Source organism: Coregonus lavaretus, assembly GCF_964263955.1.
Source record: "Coregonus lavaretus genome assembly, chromosome: 8".
Classification (NCBI taxonomy): domain Eukaryota; kingdom Metazoa; phylum Chordata; class Actinopteri; order Salmoniformes; family Salmonidae; genus Coregonus; species Coregonus lavaretus.
Window position 1 is genome coordinate 48,109,113 of NC_139995.1, and position 20,000 is coordinate 48,129,112.

Genomic DNA, 20,000 nt, shown 5'->3' on the forward strand with positions numbered 1-20,000 from the left:
ATTAACACAGGTCTCATCAACAATCTCTCAAGCCCACATGCTTGTGATTAGCCAGCTTATCTTTATATTTCAAGTTTAGTCAACTTGGATCTATTTGCTAGCTAAGAAGGTTGAACAGTTTAATTGTTATGAACACACCCTTCTGTCTGTCTCCAACTGTTTGAAAAGCATGTTAGCCTGTCCACTTTGTTCAGATGTTGAAATCAAGTGGCCTACCTTATTTCTCAGAATGAGAACGAGTTGCCAATTACTTATAGAGAATGCTATTCATTGACTACAGCTCAGCATTCAACACCATAGTGCCCTCTAAGCTCATCACTAAGCTAAGGATCCTGGGACTAAACACCTCCCTCTGCAACTGGATCCTGGACTTCCTGACGGGCCGCCCCCAGGTGGTAAGGGTAGGTAACAACACATCTGCCACACTGATCCTCAACACGGGGACCCCTCAGGGGTGCGTGCTCAGTCCCCTCCTGTACTCTCTGTTCACCCATGACTGCATGGCCAGGCACGACTCCAACACCATCATTAAGTTTGCCGACGACACAACAGTGGTAGGCCTGATCACCGACAACGATGAGACAGCCTATAGGGAGGTGGTCAGATATCTGGCCGTGTGGTGCCAGGACAACAACCTCTCCCTCAACGTGACCAAGACAAAAGGAGATGATTGTGGACTACAGGAAAAAAAATAGGACTGAGCACGCCCCCATTCTCATCGACGGGGCTGTAGTGGAACAGGTTGAGAGCTTCAAGTTCCTTGGTGTCCACATCACCAACGAACTATCATGGTCCAAACACACCAAGACAGTCGTGAAGAGGGCACGACAAAGCCTATTCCCCCTCAGGAGACTAAAAAGATTTGGCATGGGTCCTCAGATCCTCAAAAAATTCTACAGCTGCACCATCGAGAGCATCCTGACTGGTTGCATCACCGCCTGGTATGGCAACTGCTTGGCCTCCGACCGCAAGGCACTACAGAGGGTAGTGCGTACGGCCCAGTACATCACTGGGGCAAAGCTTCCTGCCATCCAGGACCTCTATACCAGGCGGTGTCAGAGGAAGGCCCTCAAAATTGTCAAAGACTCCAGCCACCCCAGTCATAGACTGTTCTCTCTGCTACCGCACGGCAAGCGGTACCGGAGTGCCAAGTCTAGGTCCAAAAGACTTCTCAACAGCTTCTACCCCCAAGCCATAAGACTCCTGAACAGCTAATCATGGCTACCCGGACTATTTGCACTGCCCCCCCACCCCATCCTTTTTACGCTGCTGCTACTCTGTTAAGTATTTATGCATAGTCACTTTAACTCTACCCACATGTACATATTACCTCAACTACCTCAACTAGCCGGTGCCCCCGCACATTGACTCTGCAACGGTACCCCCCTGTATATATAGCCTCCCTACTGTCACTTTATTTTACTTCTGCTCTTTTTTTTCTCAACACTTTTTTTTGTTGTTGTTTTATTCTTACTTTTTTTGTTTAAAATAAATGCACTGTTGGTTAAGGGCTTTAAGTAAGCATTTCACTGTAATGTCTGCACCTGTTGTATTCGGCGCATGTGACCAATAAAATTTGATTTGATTTGATATAATTGTGTTTTATACTTATTACAGATTTATAAAATAGAGGACTAGACAGCTAGTATACCAGTCTTTGGCTAAAATGCTGCTAGCGCTACGTGGTACCCCAATTGTGCGCAACAAGCTGAGCATTCATTTTCCAGAATCAATGTTCATTCATACTCTCATGTCTGCTCTCCTTGCAATTTGAGTATTTGAGACATAAAAAGGGTATTGTTAGAAAAGTTCTCTATTACAGTAAAATAATGTCTCAATGTGTTTTGGTGTGCATATGACCGATTCTGTTGGACCAACCCTCAAATGCAAATAGCGAGTTGAAACCGCTTGTCAGAGAGGAAGATGTGATCTCTCAACTTTGATGGTGTGAGTGGCAGGGGGAGGGGCTTGGTGTGTGTGTAAACCATAGAGGAAGAAGCGAAAGGTTTCACTCTCGCTAAAATCTGTCCAAAATAAGCCCAATGCGTTTCTAAGGGCTTATTTTGGACCTAAACTTGTCGCCTACCTTCCCGCCTTTGGGACAACAACTCCCATTGTTAAGGCAGAGATGTGCATCTCTTCATTACATACAGATCTCTGGTGTAAATGGGATGGTTCACACAGCACAGAGGAGCGAAGGAGACGAGACCAAAAAGACAACAAGCGGACATAAACGCTCATAAAAAGTATACAGGCATTTGGAATATCGCGCAAAAACATACATTTGAATTAATCTAATTAATTTGATATATCGCCCAGCCATAGGACAAAGCCATGAAATTTAGGAGGAATCAGAATTATGATAATAACTAACCATACACAGTGGGGCAACTTCCTGTTTACAAAAATGAACTACGATAAAATGTGAATGTGCCAAGACTGGGAATGCCTCAAGGTTCATAGAGCATAGGCTAATGCAGTAGGCTTGAGATGTGCATCCCTTTCCAACTGCAGTTCAGATAGTAGGCCTGGCCTACACACAAGTCAGCAGCACCATCCACAATAAAGCAGGTGAAAACAAAATGGCGGAAATCCCACAGAAAAAAACAACTGACATGAACAACAACCCAGCTAGAACATCATGCGTTCTCCTTCGCCAGAAAAATAATTCTTACCTTCTTCATCCTGCCGTTGCGCGTGCCAACAAAGGCCACAGTGTTGCCGCGGTAATCGTAGGCGGCCACCGAGGTCATGCCGTCGTCCTTGTCGATGAAGAGCGGTATTCCTTCTATGGTGCTGGTCCCGCCCAGAGGCTGGTTAAAGTCCTGGCCGCAGAAGTTGTCATCGATCTGGAGAGGCTGAGCGAGAGCGAGAGAGATTGGAAAGAATTACACATTGGAAAGAATTAACCAAAAAACTGAGCAAACTGGAATGCTATTTGGCCCTAAACAGAGAGTACACAGTGGCAGAATACCTGACCACTGTGACTGGCCCAAAATTAAGGAAAGCTTTGACCATGTACAGACTCAGTGAGCATAGCCTTGCTATTGAGAAAGGCTGCCGTAGGCAGACCTGGCTCTCAAGAGAAGACAGGCAACGTGCACACCGCCCTCAAAATGAAGTGGAACCTGCGCTGCACTTCCTAACTTCCTGCCAAATGTATGACCATATTAGAGACACATGTTTCCCTCAGATTACACAGACCCACAAAGAATTTGAAAACAAATCCAATTTTGATCAACACCCATATCTATTGGGTGAAATACCACAGTGTGTCATCACAGCAGCAAGATTTGTGACCTGTTGCCACAAGAAAAGGGTAACCAGTGAAGAACAAACACCATTGTAAATACAACCCTTTTGTACTTTAACTATTTGCACATCGTAACAACACTACAGTCGTGGTCAAAAGTTGAATGACAAGTATTGGTCTTCACAAAGTTCGCTGCTTCAGTGTTATGAGACATTTTTGTCAGATGTTACTATGGTATACTGAAGTATAATTACAAGCATTCCATAAGTGTCAAAGGATTTTACTGACAATTGCATTAAGTTTATGCAAAGATTCAATACTTGCAGTGTTGACCCTTCATTTTCAACCTCTGCAATCCACCCTAGCATGCTGTCAATTAACTTCTGGGCCACATCCTGACTGATGTCAGCCCATTCTTGCATAATCAATGCTTGGAGTTTGTCAGAATTTGTGGGTTTTTGTTTGTCCACCCGCCTCTTGAGGATCGACCACAAGTTCTCAATGGGATTAAAGTCTGGGGAGTTTCCTGGCCATGGACCCAAAATGTTGATGTTTTCTTTCCAGAGCCACTTAGTTATCACTTTTGCCTTATGGCAAGGTGCTCCATCATGCTGGAAAAGGCATTGGTCGTCACCAAACTGTTCTTGGATGGTTGGGAGAAGTTGCTCTCGGAGGATGTGTTGGTACCATTCTTTATTCATGGCTGTGTTCTTAGGCAAAAATGTGAGTGAGCCCACTCCATTGGCTGAGAAGCAACCATACATATGAATGGTCTCAGGATGCTTTACTGTTGGCATGACACAGGACTGATGGTAGCGCTCACCTTGTCTTCTCCGGACAAGGTGTTTTCTGGATGCCCCAAACAATCGGAAAGGGGATTCATCAGAGAAAATGACTTTACCCCAGTCCTCAGCAGTCCAATCCCTGTCCCTTTTGCAGAATATCAGTCTGTCCCGGATGTTTTTCCTGGAGAGAAGTGGCTTCTTTGCTGCCCTTCTTGACACCAGGCCATCCTCCAAAAGTCTTCGCCTCACTGTGTGTGCAGATGCACTCACACCTGCCTGCTGCCATTCCTGAGCAAGCTCTGCACTGGTGGTGCCCTGATCCCGCAGCTGAATCAACTTTAGGAGACGGTCCTAGCGCTTGCTGGACTTTTTTTGGGCGCCCTAATGCCTTCTTCACAACAATTGAACCTCTCTCCTTGAAGTTCTTGAAGATCCGTAAATGGTTGATTTAGGTGCAATCTTACTAGCAGCAATATCCTTGCCTGTGAAGCCCTTTTTGTGCAAAGCAATGATGATGGCACGTGTTTCCTTGCAGGTAACCATGGTTAACAGAGGAAGAACAATGATTTCAAGAACCACCCTCCTTTTAAAGCTTCCAGTCTGTTATTCTAACTCAATCAGCATAACAGAGTGATCTCCAGCCTTGTCCTCATCAACACTATCACCTGTGTTAACGAGAGAATCACTGACATGATGGCAGCTGGTCCTTTTGTCGCAGGGCTGAAATGCGGTGGAAATGTTTTTTTGGGATTAAGTTCATTTTCATGGCAAAGAGGGACTTTGCAATTAATTGCAATTCATCTGATCACTCATGACATTCTGGAGTATATGCAAATTGCCATCATCAAAACTGAGGCAGTAGACTTTGTGAAAATTAGTATTTGTTTCATTCTCAAAACTTTTGACCACGACTGTACATAGCCATAATGACATTTGAAATATATCTTTCAAACTTTTGTGAGTGTAATGTTCACTGTTCATTTTTTGTTTATTTCACTTCTTTTATTGTCTATTTCACTTGCTTTTGCAATGTAAACATATTTTCCCATGCCAACAAAGCCCTTTGAATTGAATTGAATTGAATTGAGAGAGAAGGGGGGGAGAGAGAGAGAGAAGGGGGGGAGGGAGTGAGGGAGGGAGAAAGAAAGAAAGAAAGAAAGAGGGGAGAGAGAAAGAAAGATAGAGGAGAGAGAGAGCGAGAGAGAAAGAGAGAGCGAGAGAAAGAGAGCGAGAGAAAGAGAGTGAGAGAAAGAGTTTAGAGTTGTAACAGTGATATAACAGTGTCTATTTGTGTATACATAAACTAACAGCATCAGTATAACCAGAGGTTGTGTGACAGAAAGACAGAGGAAAGGGACAATGTTTTTGGTTCAGTTGTGTGTGTGTCTGCATATCTGCATAGTAGTGTTTTCGTGCGTGTGTCTGTGCGTGTGTATATTCAAATATTGTGTGTATCTCTTCAACTGATTCTCTAATCCACTCAGTCAGGGTTCTAATTCCAACCTGCTACTTGGGTTGCTTGTGGAGATAGGCTGAACCACTGACACATTAAAGCATTCAGCCTAGAGGGCAGAGGTCACCAACCTTACTACGCATATCAAGTAAGCCTCTCTCAAATCAGGCATGACACACCCATGACGGTGTGTGTGTGCAACACACACCCTACGAGGCCACTAGCCGAGGAAGGCTAGAATTGAAGTGGCGTCAGTGTGTGTTTAACACTGGCAACACACACACACGCACACAGAGCGATTGTGTAAATGGTGGTGTAATCCAAATTCTTATCACTGCATCATCTGATTGATCCATCATCTGATTGATCCAGAGAAGAGACAGAAGAGAACAGATAACTCTTCCTCTCTCTCCCTTTACTTTTCTCTCCATCTGTGTAAATTGATGCAGCACGGCTTGCTTTGCGTCGATATCCCTTTATTCTCCCTCTCCCCTCTCCCTCTTACTTCCAATCAATCCCTTACCAAGCGCTACAGTAGACGAGTACAGTAAATCTACACATCAATATCCTCCCTCTTCTCTCCCCCCCCCACCCCTCCTCCTTCACTCTGCTTTTCTCTCGCTTAATCAAAGGGTCTCTACCTCAAAGCAGGAAGAAGGGCAGGGGGAGAAAGGCATGGGGAGGAGAAGAAGAGAAAGAGGAAGGAAAGCCAGCTGGGTATCAATTCAGTTAACAAAGCCCTCTCGGCCAACCCGCGGCCTGGTGGAGAGAGAGGGAAAAGGAGAGAAAGACGGAAAGCTGCTTTACCGGAACCTTCCATGACTCACTAGCAATGGGCATCTGGAGAAGGATGGGGAGAAGTGGAGTGAAGTGTGTGTGTTTCCACATGTCCATTACCTGAAACAAGTATTTTTATTCACTAATTGCCTTGGACAGCCTCCCATCTAGACAAAACAGCCTACACACACAAAACCAAGACATATCCCTAAAGCCTGTTCACCAAAATGACAAGAGGGAACATATTCAACCCAGTCAAGCTAGTCTCCATAAATCAGAATATGACTCAGGCACTTAATAAAACACAAAATGCAGCCCCTTGACACCAGAGCCTGAGGGAAGGACCACGAAGGGTTAATCCATCTTTGGGTGGGTGTATTTGAAAGGGTTAAGATGCACTACATGGTACACAGAGACAAAGTTATGGTAAAAGCTAGCTACGCTACACTGGACAGTATATTGTCAAACACAAGCAAAAGTGCACGAGCATACAACACAGTAAAAAAATATGGAACATTAAAAAATATTTCTGCCGAGGCGCACTTTGAAGATGCTGGAACAGTCCACATTTCCTTTTCCTCTGCAAACAAAACAAGTAATGAATAGAAGAATCTGACAACCCCATAATATACTGAACAAAAATATAAACATTCACCAATTTCAAAGATTTTACTAAGTTACAGTTCATATAGGGACATTAGTCAATTTAAATACATTCATTAGGATTGACTGGGAATACAGATATGCATCTGTTGGTCACAGATACCTTAAAAAAAAAGGTAGGGGTGTGGATCAGAAAACCAGTCGCTATCTGGTGTGACCACCATCTGCCTCATGCAGCGCAACATCTCCTTCGCATAGAGTCGATCAGGCTGTTGATTGTGGCATGTGGAATGTTGTCCCACTCCTCTTCAATGGCTGTGCAAAGTTGTTGGATATTGGCGGGAACTGGAACACGCTGTCGTACACATCGATCCAGAGCATCCCAAACATGCTCAATTGGTGACATGTCTGGTGAGTATGCAGGCCACGGAAGAACTAGGACATTTTCAGCTTCCAGGAATTGTTTACAGATCCTTGCGACATGGGGCCATGCATTATCATCCCGGTATCTCTATGCATTCAAATTGCCATCAATAAAATGCCTATCCATACCATAACCCCACCGCCACCATGGGGTACTTTGTTCACAACATTGACATCAGCAAACCATTTGCCCACAGGGGCTATTTGACAAGTATAGTTAAAACCGGGATTTATCCGTGAAGAGCACACTTCTCCAGCGTGCCAGTGGCTATCGAAGGTGAGCATTTTCTCACCGATGTCAGTTAAGACACTGAACCGCAGTCAGGTCAAGACCCTGGTGAGGACGATGAGCATGCAGATGAGCTTCCCTGAGACGGTTTCTGACAGTTGGGGCAGCAATTATTCAGTTTCATCAGCTGTCCGGGTGGCTGGTCTCAGATGATGGATGTGGAGGTCCTTGGCTACACGTGGTCTGCAGTTGTGAGGCCAGTTGGATGTACTGCCAAATTATCTAAAACAACGCTGGAGGCAGCTTATTGTAGAAAAATTATCTGGCAACATCTCTGGTGGACATTCCTGCAGTCAGCATGCCAATTGCACACTCCCTCAAAACTTGAAACATCTATGGCATTGTGTTGTGTGACAAAACTGCACATTTTAGAGTGGCCTTTTATTGTCCCCAGCACAAGGTGCACCTGTGTAATGACCATGCTGTTTAAATCAACTTCTTGATATGCCACACTTTTCAGGTGGATGGATTATCTTGGCAAATGATAAATGCTCACTAACAGGGATGTAAACAAATTTGTGCACAAACTTTGAGAGAAAAAAGCTTTTTGTGCGTATGTGACTTGTTCCGGGAAATTAGGCGTATGTCGCACGTTACCACTTCACAGGAGCGGCGAACATAAACATTTATTTTTTATCAAAATGCATTTTTTGGCGGAAATGCCTTCTGGAACAAGTGAACTTTCACGTGCCTTAATAACAAACTTGTATTCCATCCATAAATACAAATAAAATTGTTAAGTTACAAATGTAGTTGGTTTAGCCATGGAAAAAGACAGGAACCTTACCGCTAGCCATGATCGGCTGAGATACTGAATGGGCTGGACATGCCGGGAGATGAGTTTGGATTGGTCTGCCATGTAGCATGCTTTTGTCTATCACGTGAGCTGTTTAGTATGTGTTGACAGTACTTTCTACCACGCCGTTTTTGAAAGATATAACGTTAGCCATTGAGAACTACAAAAGTTTTGCTACTTTTCTCAACAACATTGATGACCTGAATTTAGCAGGCGCTATCGACAGATCAGTTGGAAAAAGTGATGGGCTACTTTCTACACACGCCACGGTCAACGTGAACCGGAGTGACTTGACACAACGCTGGCTAAACAAGGGGTGCTTTCGTAAATTCACTCTGGCTATCTACTCCGATTTCAGAGCACTTTCGTCTGAGTGTGCCAGAGCGCAGAACAAATGATTAATTTACGAACGCTCAACACCCATTGAATATGGCCGGTGTCAGTAAACGTCGGCAAAAAAGCGTAATTAAATTGTAGCCAGCAGCACAGTTACAGTCACCAACACTCTGGACAACATGAAAACACCCTAACCAACCAGCTCTGCTAGGGGCGAGTAAAATGGTCAGAGTGAGATTCTCTCTTATTTGTAATAATAATAATAATATAATGTGTCTGGAAGTAGCTAGCAAGCTAGCCAACATTAGCTTGAGTGCTTGACTGCCGTTGTGAGGTCTGAACGCTCGGATCAACCCTACTCCTCGGCCAGAGCGTCCAGTGTGAGCTCTAAACGCTCCGAGAGCTAAAAGCTCTGAAATTACGAAAGGACAATCTGACAACGCTCTGAATTTACGAACGCCCAGAGCGCACTCTGAGCGCACTCTGGCACTCCAGATTGAATTTATGAACACACCCAAGATGTAGCTACAAATAAAACGGAATAAATGGTTCAAGTCTGCCTGAAGCGTTCATTCATGTATACGGGTAAGAGTCTAGATACATTTTCAGATATAAGTTTCTAATTTTGTGAGAAAGTCGTTTTTATTGCAAGTTACAGCGTACTGTTAGTTACAGTAGATAGCAAATGTTAGCTTGCCTGCTCACTAGCTAACGTTACATTTATGATCTGCAGTAATATTATTAGAATCAGAAAACTATTTGCATTGCTAGCTATAGCATAATGTTAGCTAGCTAACATTGAACCTAGTTTGTTAGCTTTAGCTACCTGCAGATTCATACTACAGCTATGACAATGTTTGTATTGGTAGTAGTATGAGTTGGGATTACGCCAGTTGATTGTTTGGCTACATAGCTAGCTAGGTACCTACAGTTGAAGTCGGAAGTGTACATACACTTAGGTTGGAGTCATTAAAACTAGTTTTTCAACCACTCCACACATTTCTTGTTCACAAACTATAGTTTTGGCAAGTCGGTTAGGACATCTACTTTGTGCATGACACAAGTCATTTTTCCAACAATTGCTTACAGACATATTATTTCACATATAATTCATTGTATCACAATTCCAGTGGGTCAGAAGTTTACATAAACTAATTGTAAACTCTCCAGTATGTATTATTACATGACCCATTAAATTAGCAGGTGTGTCTGGGGGTGATTATGTGTACATGTCTAGACAATAGTGACCCATCCACTTAGCTAGATGTGGCTGGGGGGTAGTTATAGCAATTCCTTCACATGACCCATCAATTTAGACAAGTGTAACGGGTAAGTGTCATCTAATAATGATAACATATTTATAAAGTATTCTTATCTGGACACTTTCTTTTTTTGATATTGCTACAATGCAAGTAACCACTTTACTGTACAGTTTACACCTTCTGTATCCTGTGCATGTGACATATAAACTTAGATTTTATTTGATATAGTGTGTTTCACATGTGAATCCTTAAAGAGATGGGTGGGGCTAAGGCTTAAAAGGGTGTGAATGATGCTGAATGTTTGTGGACAAAGAAGAGCTCTCCAGTATGTGTACCAATACATTTAAGGACCATTTTCTCAAAAGTGTATCATCTTTCCAAGCAGAATTACTTTCCCATTGTTCCTCAACTGCAGTTTATGATATACCATTTTCTAGCACTGAGTCTCTACTTTTATCCAATGTAAAAAACACAATTTCAAAAATCTAGGCGTTCGGTCATATATGGAAAATGTCTGGGATCTTTCATTTCAGCTCATGAAACACGGGACCAATACTTTACATGTCGTGTTTATATTTTTGTTCAGTGCAAAATAGTTGATCTATTTACCTAGTCAGCTCTTTGTTGTGTTTTCTATGCAAGATAAATATTCCTTTAGATATTAATATATTCAAATTATGAGCGCCATGGGGAGGGAATTCCCAGAATCTAATATAAAGTGCTTTCGGAAAGTATTCAGACCCCTTGACTTTTCCACATTTTGTTAGGTTAGTTTTACTCTAAAATGGATTAAATCAATTGTTTTCCTGATCAATCTACACACAATACCCCAAAATGACAAAGCAAAAACAGGTTTAGAAATGTTGTCAAAATAAAAAACAGAAATACCTTATTGACAGAAGTATTCAGACCATTTGCTATGAGACTCGAAATGTATCTCAGGTGCATCATGTTTCCATTGATCATCCTTGAGATGTTTCTACATCTTGATTGGAGTCCAAATGTGGTAAATTCAATTGATTGTACATGATTTGGAAAGGCACACACCTGTCTATATAAGGTCCCACTGTTGACAGTGCATGTCAGAGCAAAAACCAAGCCATGAGGTCGAATACATTTTCCGTAGAGCTCCGAGACAGGATTGTGTCGAGGCACAGATTTGGGGAAGGGTACCAAATAATGTCTGCAGCATTGAAGGTCCCCAAGAACACAGTGGCCTCCATCATTCTTAAATGGAAGAAGTTTGGAACCACCAAGACTCTTCCTAGAGCTGGCCGCCCGCCCAAACTGAGCAATCTGGGGGAGAAGGGCCTTGGTCAGGGAGGTGACTAAGAACCCGATGTTTACTCTGACAGAGCTCCAGTGTTCTTCTGTGGAGATGGGAGAACCTTCCAGAAGGACAAACATCTCTGCAGCGCTCCACCAATCAGGCCTTTATGGTAGAGTGGCCAGATGGAAGCCACTCCTCAGTAAAAGGCACACGACAGCCCAATTGGAGTTTGCCAAAACGCACCTAAAGACTCTCAGACCATGAGAAACAAGATTCTCTGGTCTGATGAAACCAAGATTGAAGTCTTTGGCCTGAATGCCAAGCATCACATCTGGAGGAAACCTGCCACCATCCCTACGGTGAAGCGACGCTCCCCATCCAACCTGACAGAGCTTGAGAGGATCTGCAGAGAAGAATGGGAGAAACTCCCCAAATACAGGTGTGCCAAGCTTGTAGCGTCATACCCAAGAAGACTCGATGCTATAATCGCTGCCAAAGGTGCTTCAACAAAGTACTGAGTAAAGGGTCTGAATAGTTATGTAAATGTATTATTTCCGTTTTTTATGTTCTCTCTGCTACTGCACGGCAAGCGGTACCGGAGAACCAAGTCTAGGTCCAAAAGACTTCTTAACAGCTATGCAAATAGTCTGGGTAGCCATTTTATTATTTATTTAGTAGGTTCCTCAAACTTTTACCAGCCACCACCGGTTTACCCTTATGGCCTGCGTATTCTCTTTACTCTATTATCTACAAACAGCATTGTTGTTTAAGGGCCTGTCAGTAAGTATTTCACCTTAAGATCTACACCTGTTGTATTCGACACATGTGACAAATACAATTTGATTTGAATGGTCTAATGAACGAAAGCCTGAATTGATGTAATAATTCACTAATAATTAACTGAATTATTGAAAATAAATAGGCCTACCCGCTTGCACTTTGTACAGGCTGTGTATCCATCTACCGGGTTGTTGTCCTTAAAAACTGGGGATTTCACTCGCGCAGCACCTAGGCTATCCAGGGGAAATAAACTTGGCAACTTGTCGGATTCTCACGTGGGGAGAGGGAACATAAGCTCTGTGTGTGTACAAATTATAACGTTTTAGAACCACACAAATAAGGGCCAGTTTCCGGGCTCCACACTCTCAATGCGTGGCTGGTAGCCTTATGTCTGCCTCGCTGCTCACAGAATGGAATTCGCAACACAATGCAACACAACAGCTTCTGGGTTTAAAAAAAAGAGTATGATCTTGATTTAAAAGGTTTCCGACCCGCAATGTAATTGTTCTGAAGTGCAAGCCGACCCACAGGTTGAAAGAATGTTTTCATTCCACCAGCCAGCTGATTTTTTTTGCGGCTCAGCTGCGGGGAACCGTGGGTATCCGACCTGATGCAGGACTCTACTAATTATTAGCCAGCCCAATAGGGTAAATGCAGATAGGCAACTCCATGCTTCAGTCTATTTATTTACAGCCACTATGCTGCATCAGATTAGTTAGGCTACAGGTGATAATGCTTATTGCAAATAGCATACCTGATAATATGGTCCAATATGTTAAAATAATTGTAAACAATTTTAGCAATATGTAATTTGGTTAATTTCTGGAGGTGTCGGCATCATTTTATTTTCATTCCTTTTGGAGTAGAATGTCCTTTTAAAATGTCACCAGAACTGAGCTTCTCAGTCCTTCTACCCCTCACTCACTCCAACACACTCACTCTCTTTTAAACCTCTAGGAATAGCCTCCAGTTGGCTCCATACAGAATTTTCTAGCTGGCACAGAGCCAAGGGGTCTGTGATTGGTTTGAGACGGAGATGGATTAGACAACTAACACCACCACTCAGTGAAATATGGTCCTTCATATGGCAGAAAGCATGTCTGTCCATACAGAGAAACCCACACATACACAACACGTAGAGGTATGCATTGATTCACAGGCACATTTTATATAAGTATTGCACAATATGTGGCTGAATACTCACACACACTCATTGGGTTAATACTGTCATGTTATCTTATAGGTTAGAGATATGTTGTTATAACCAGAAGCTAGCTAGCACAGAGACGTGTATCATGTACACTCGCACACACGCACACACGCACATGCACACACACACACACGCACGCACACACATGCGTACGCACACACGCGCACACACAGATGTAGTGCCTCTAGTCAGGTTTGGAGGCAGAGTAACCGATCACAGATACACACACACCGCCCCTAGGATAACCCCGATTTTACCCTTTAATTGACAGCTGCTGTCTGGAGGCACTGACCCCAGGTAAGCGAGAGAAGGAAAGAGAAGGAGGGTGGAATGGAGAAGGGGGTAGCTAGCACCATCTCTTCTGAGCTCCTACACTGCTGACAGCATGGTTTCGGGACAAGCCTGCAATTCATCTGTGCATGTGTGCAGGCATGTGTATGTGTTTCCTGTCACCCTCTTGCCCTGCGCTTCTCTCTATTCATTAGCTGTCTCCTCATTAGGCAGCATGCATTGGCCTTCACTTGCCCTCACCTCTCAAACACACAAGGAATGCACGCACATACACACACCTCTCTTCACCAATGCATCATGTGCACAAACACACACACAAAACACAGATTAATTAATTAATTCAATTCAAATTCTATTTGACACATGCGCCGAATACAACAGGTTTAGACATTACAGTGAAATGCTTACTTAAAAGCCCTTAACCAACAATGCAGTTTAATAAAAAAAAATTAAAAAGCAAATAATTAAAGAGCAGCAGTAAAATAAAATAACAGTAGGGAGGCTATATACAGGGGGTACTGGTACAGAGTAAATGTGTGGGGGCACCAGTTAGTCAAGGTAATTGAGGTAATATGTACATGTGGGTACAGTTAAAGTGACTATGCATAAATAATGAACAGAGTAGCAGCAGCGTAAAAGAGGGGGTTAGGGTGGGGTGGGGTGGGTGGGGGATATGCAAAAAGTCAGGGTAGCCATGATTAGCTGTTCAGGAGCCTTATGGCTTGGGGGTAGAAGCTGTTAAGAAGTCTTTTGGACCTAGACTTGGTGCTCCGGTACCGCTTGCCGTGCAGTAGCAGAGAGAAAAGTCTATGACTAGGGTGGCTGGAGTCTTTGATAATTTTTAGGGCCTTCTTCTGAAGCTTGGCCCCAGAGATGTACTCGGCCGTACGCACTACCCTCTGTAGTGCCTTGCGGTCGGAAGCCGAGCAGTGGTCAGGATGCTCTCGATGGTGGAGCTGTATAACTTTTTGAGGATCTGAGGACCCATGCCAAATATTTTCAGTCTCCTGAGGGGGAATAAGCTTTGTCGTTCCCTCTTCATGACTGTCTTGGTATGTTTGGACCATGATAGTTTGTTGGTGATGTGGACACCAAGGAACTTGAAGCTCTCAACCTGTTCCACTACAGCCCCATCGATGAGAATGGGGGCGTGCTCAGTACTCTTTTTTTTCCCTGTAGTCCACAATCATCTCCTTTGTCATTATAATTTTTTGTTTTAGTCATTTTAGTAGACGCTCTTATCCAGAGCGACTTGCAGTTAAGTGAGTGCATACATTTTCATACTGGCCCCCCGTGGGAATCGAACCCACAACCCTGGCGTTGCAAACGCCATGCTCTACCAACTGAGCTACACGGGACTGTTTATCACGATGAGGGAGAGGTCGTTATCCTGGCATCACACGACCAGGTCTCTGACCTTCTCCCTATAGGCTGTCTCATCATTGTCGGTGATCAGGCCTACCACTGTTGTGTCGTCGGCAAACTTAATGATGGTGTTGGAGTCGTGCCTGGCCATGCAGTCCTGGGTGAACATGGAGTACAGGAGGGGACTGAGCATTGTACGAGATCTTCAGTTTCTTGGAAATGTCTTGCATGGAATAGCCTTCATTTCTCAGAACAAGAATAAACTGACGAGTTTCAGAAGAAAGTTCTTTGTTTCTGGCCATTTTGAGCCTGTAATCGAACCCACAATTGCTGATGCTCCAGATACTCAACTAGTCTCAAGAAGGCCAGCTTTATTGCTTCTTTAATTAGCACAACAGTTATCAGCTGTGCTAACATAATTGCAAAAGGGTTTTCTAATGATCAAATTAAAATGATAAACTTGGATTAGCAAACACAACGTGTCATTGGAACACAGGACTGATGGTTGCTGATAATGGGCCTCTGTACGCCTATGTAGATATTCCAGAAAAGAAATCAGCCATTTCCAGCTACAATAGCCATTTACAACATTAACAATGTCTACACCGTATTTCTGATCAATTTGATGTTATTTTAATGGACAAAAAAAATGCTTTTCTTTCGAAAACAAGGATATTCCTAAGTGACCCCAAACTTTTGAACGGTAGTATAAATATATAAAAATAAATGACACGCCGGTAGCAATTTGATTCTGAAAGTAATGGACGCGTTACTTGAAAAAGTAACAAAAATATTACAATATTCGAACAAAGTAAGTCATTATATTACTCTGTTACTCATAAAAGTAATATATTACTGTACCGTTACCTTTGTAACACCTTACCCCCGTTACGCAACGGTCTGATTCTGTGACTGGGCAAGTCTGCACACAGACACACACACAGGTCCTGCTCTATAAATACACACACACACACTGGTGAGGGCGTAACTAAACACATGCTGTCACATTCCACACATATGCCAAAACAGCCTGGCATCTCTCAGCACAGACATATTATTTATTCATTCCACTGGGTAACAGACAGTGGTGTAGTGGAGGGTAAACGGGAGGGTACCCACCTTTAGCTTAAAAAATGCATAGAAAATATAGGCAGCATTGCTTTACTCAACGTGAACGACGATCATAGTTAACCCACTTTTTGTATTACCACTACATCACTGGTTGGTGTGTGTGTGGGTGTGTGTCCGTCCATCCTTCTCTGCCCGTCTGTCTCTACAGTGTTTTTAAACCGATTGGATTTTAATACTGATTATTATTAATATGTAATAATATTTTATAATAATATATATATAATTAATTGATTGGATTGTATCGCTTTTCCAGATCAAATCAAATGTATTTGTCACATGCGCCGAATACAACATGTACCATGAAATGCATATATATATATGTTTTTTTTAATAACACAAACAATAATGAGGCTATATACAGGGGGGTACCGGTACCGAGTCAATGTGTGGGGGTACAGGTTAGTCGAGGTAATTTGTACATGTAGGTAGGGGTAAAGTGACTATGGGGGGGGGGGTCTATGGAAATAGCCCATGTGGCAATTTGATTCATTGTTCAACAGTCTTATGGCTTGGGGGTAGAAGCTGTTAAGAAGCCTTTTGGAACTAGACTTGGCACTCCGGTACCGCTTGCCGTGCAGTAGCAGAGAGAACAGTCTGACTTGTTTGACTGGAGTCTTTGACAATTTTTTGGGCCTTCCTCTGACACCGCCTAGTATATAGGTAATGATGGCAGGAAGCTTGGCCCCAGTGATGTACTGGTCATGATGCTCTCGATGGTGCAGCTGTAGAACTTTGAGGATCTGGGGACCCATGCCAAATCTTTTCAGTCTCCTGAGGGGGAAAAGGCTTTGTCGTGCCCTCTTCATGACTTTCTTGGTGTGTTTGGACCATGATAGTTTGTTGGTGATGTGGACACCAAGGGACTTGAAACTCTCGACTAGCTCCACTACAGCCCCATCGATGTGAATGGGGGTGTGTTCAGCCCTCATTTTCCTGTAGTCCACCATCATCTCCTTTGTCTTGCTCACGTTGAGGGAATGGTTGTTGTCCTGGCCAGCACACTGCCAGGTCTCTGACCTCCTCCCTATAGGCTGTCTCATCGTTGTTGGTGATCAGGCCTACCACTGTTGTGTCGTCAGCAAACTTGATGGTGTTGGAATCGTGCTTGGCCACGAAGTCGTGGGTGAACAGGGAGTACAGGAGGGGACTAAGCACGCACCCCTGAGGGGCCCCCGTGTTGAGGATCAGCGTGGCAGATGTGTTGTTGCCTACCCTTACCACCTGGGGGCGGCCCGTCAGTTAGTCCAGGATCCAGTTACAGAAGGAGGTGTTTAGTCCCAAAGTCCTTAGCTTCGTGATGAGCTTTGTGGGCACTATGGTGTTGAACGCTGAGCTGTAGTCAATGAACAGCATTCTCACATACTGTATGTGTTCCTTTTGTCCTGGTGGGAAAGGGCAGTGTGGAGTGCGATTGAGATTGTGTCATCTGTGGATCTGTTTGGGCGGAAGGCGAATTGGAGTGGGTATAGGGTTTCCGGGATGATGGTGTTGATGTGAGCCATGAGCAGCCTTTAAAAGCACTTCATGGCTACCGACGTGAGTTCTACGGGGTGGTAGTCATTTAAGCAGCTTACCTTCGCTTTCTTGGGCACAGGGACTATGGTGGTCTGCTTGAAACATGTAGGTATTATGGACTCGGTCAGGGAGAGGTTGAACATTTCAGTGAAGACACTTGCCAGTTGGTCCGCGCATGCTCTGAGTGAAAGTCATGGTAATCCATCTGGCCCCCGCGGCTTTGTGGATGTTGACCTGTTTAAAAAGGTCTTCCTCACATCAGCTACAGAGAGCGTGATCAAAGCGCTTGGGTTAGGTATTGACGCCAACGTCCAAAGCTACACTGAACATATCATACTAGTGAGCTGTACTTCCAATAACAAAGTACACAGGACCGTATGTACGTGTCATGCTCTGCCTCATCACCAATGTGACAGACAGAATAAACTAATACATTCCACTCCTGACCTACAGCCCAAATTCAAGCACTGTCACGCATCACTGCTTAAGCTCAGGGGTAACGGGGGGCATGTACACACACACACATGCACAAAGAATGATGCAGCTGCAACTAGCGTCACACAATACCACACACGTATGTGCACTTTTCACACAGTCCCTAGAATGACCCTAACACACACACACACACACACACACAGTATGCACACACAGTTGTTTTAAAATACATGTCATTACAAGCAACCTGTAAAATCTCTCAGGGGGCCAATCTCTCACATCAGATAGGCCTATAATGCCATGGCAATGGAGCAATGTGGAGATGGGAGTGTGATTGGTTGTTTCTTTTTACATTTAGCAGACGCTCTTATCCAGAGCGACTTACAGGAGCAATTAGGGTTAAGTGCCTTTGCTCAAGGGCACAGCGACAGATTTTCCACCTAGTCGGCTTGGGGATTTGAAGCAGCAACTTGGCCCAACACTCTTAACTGGTAGGCTACCTGCCACCCCTACTTGTAGCGACAAGCCTTGAATTGTATTTAAATGCACAGCTAGGTAGAGTGTGTGTGCATCTTGCAAGAAATACATAATGAATTATTCTGTATGTTCCATTGTGAAGTCAGCAAGCAATGGCACTGTAGACATTGGCAACATTTCAGGTATCAGCTTCCCAAATGTGTCAAAACACTTTCAACATGTTTCTCTGACTATACAAGCGATGGTAAAACCTAGAGAACGACCGATATGGATTTTTTTTAGGGACTTTGGGGGGGTCAAGGAGGACGATGGCCAATATTTTAGGCCAATAATCAATATAATTTATCATGACAACATTTCCCAGAGACAGCCAAGTATACATTAATTTTAAAGTGTTTTTACCAATCTAACTACATAACATCTTGGTAATAACTTTACTTGAATGGTAAATCTCTTGATAAGCAGTTTTCTAATGTAGAGGGACTATCGGCAAAGCCGATGGAGAAGGGCCAATAGACTAGAATAGGCAATATCGGCCTGATATATCGGCTCGGCCGAGTATCGGATGTTCTCTAATAAAAACACAGACACACAGGCATGTACACACACACACCCTGCAGCAGGCAGGCAGCTCACACAGGGTAGATGAAACAGGCCAGTTCACACTAAATCCATTTCACTGCAATTACATTTACATTTTACATTTTAGTCATTTAGCAGACGCTCTTATCCAGAGCGACTTACAGGAGCAATTAGGGTTAAGTGCCTTGCTCAAGGGCACATTTACGTCATTTAGCAGACGCTCTTATCCAGAGCGACTTACAAATTGGTGCATTCACCCTATAGCCAGTTTTTTTTTTTTGGGGGGGGGGGGGGGGGGTAGAAGGATTACTTTATCCTATCCCAGGTATTCCTTAAAGAGGTGGGGTTTCAAATGTCTCCGGAAGGTGGTGAGTGACTCCGCTGTCCTGGCGTCGTGAGGGAGCTTGTTCCACCATTGGGGTGCCAGAGCAGCGAACAGTTTTGACTGGGCTGAGCGGGAACTATGCTTCCGCAGAGGAAGGGGAGCCAGCAATGCCCTCGTTTGGGTGTAGGGACTGATCAGAGCCTGAAGGTACGGAGGTGCAATCTATGGGAGACAACAAATACAGCTGTAAGCACTCCACCGTTGTGTGTTTGGGAAGAGGCACGGAATAGTTATTAAATACCGTCAATACCGTTGAAACAATTTCTTTGAAAAATGTTCATACAACTTCTGTAATATTGTGTTCTTCATTTCACCTGTCACATAAGTTTCCATTATGAAGCTTACCGGTAGTCCTCAGTCACAAGAGCCTTGTGAGACACTCACTGTTGTGCAGAACACGCCAGGTGATCTAGTTACAGTATGGAATTAACAACTAAATGTTTGTCAGCTAGAGATCTTATAACTATTAAGTTAACTGTCTAAAATGTGCTAAAAGCTCTGCAGTTGTGCAGTTGGTTTGCTCATTTTGAAGCTAGTTAGCTATCTAGCTAAGTGGTTAGCTTCTTCCAAAATCAAGCCTCG

At 43.7% G+C, this 20,000-nt stretch overlaps 1 protein-coding gene across 1 annotated transcript in view; it reads right to left on the minus strand.

The window, feature by feature from the left end:
* Positions 1 to 20,000, minus strand: part of LOC311134262 (plexin-A1-like) — a 312,099-nt gene that overhangs the window by 221,495 nt on the left and 70,604 nt on the right. Inside the window, exon 3 of the mRNA XM_084167885.1 lies at positions 2,676 to 2,858. Coding sequence (XP_084024011.1) covers positions 2,676 to 2,858 — 183 coding nt within the window. The remainder of the gene's footprint in view (positions 1 to 2,675; positions 2,859 to 20,000) is intronic.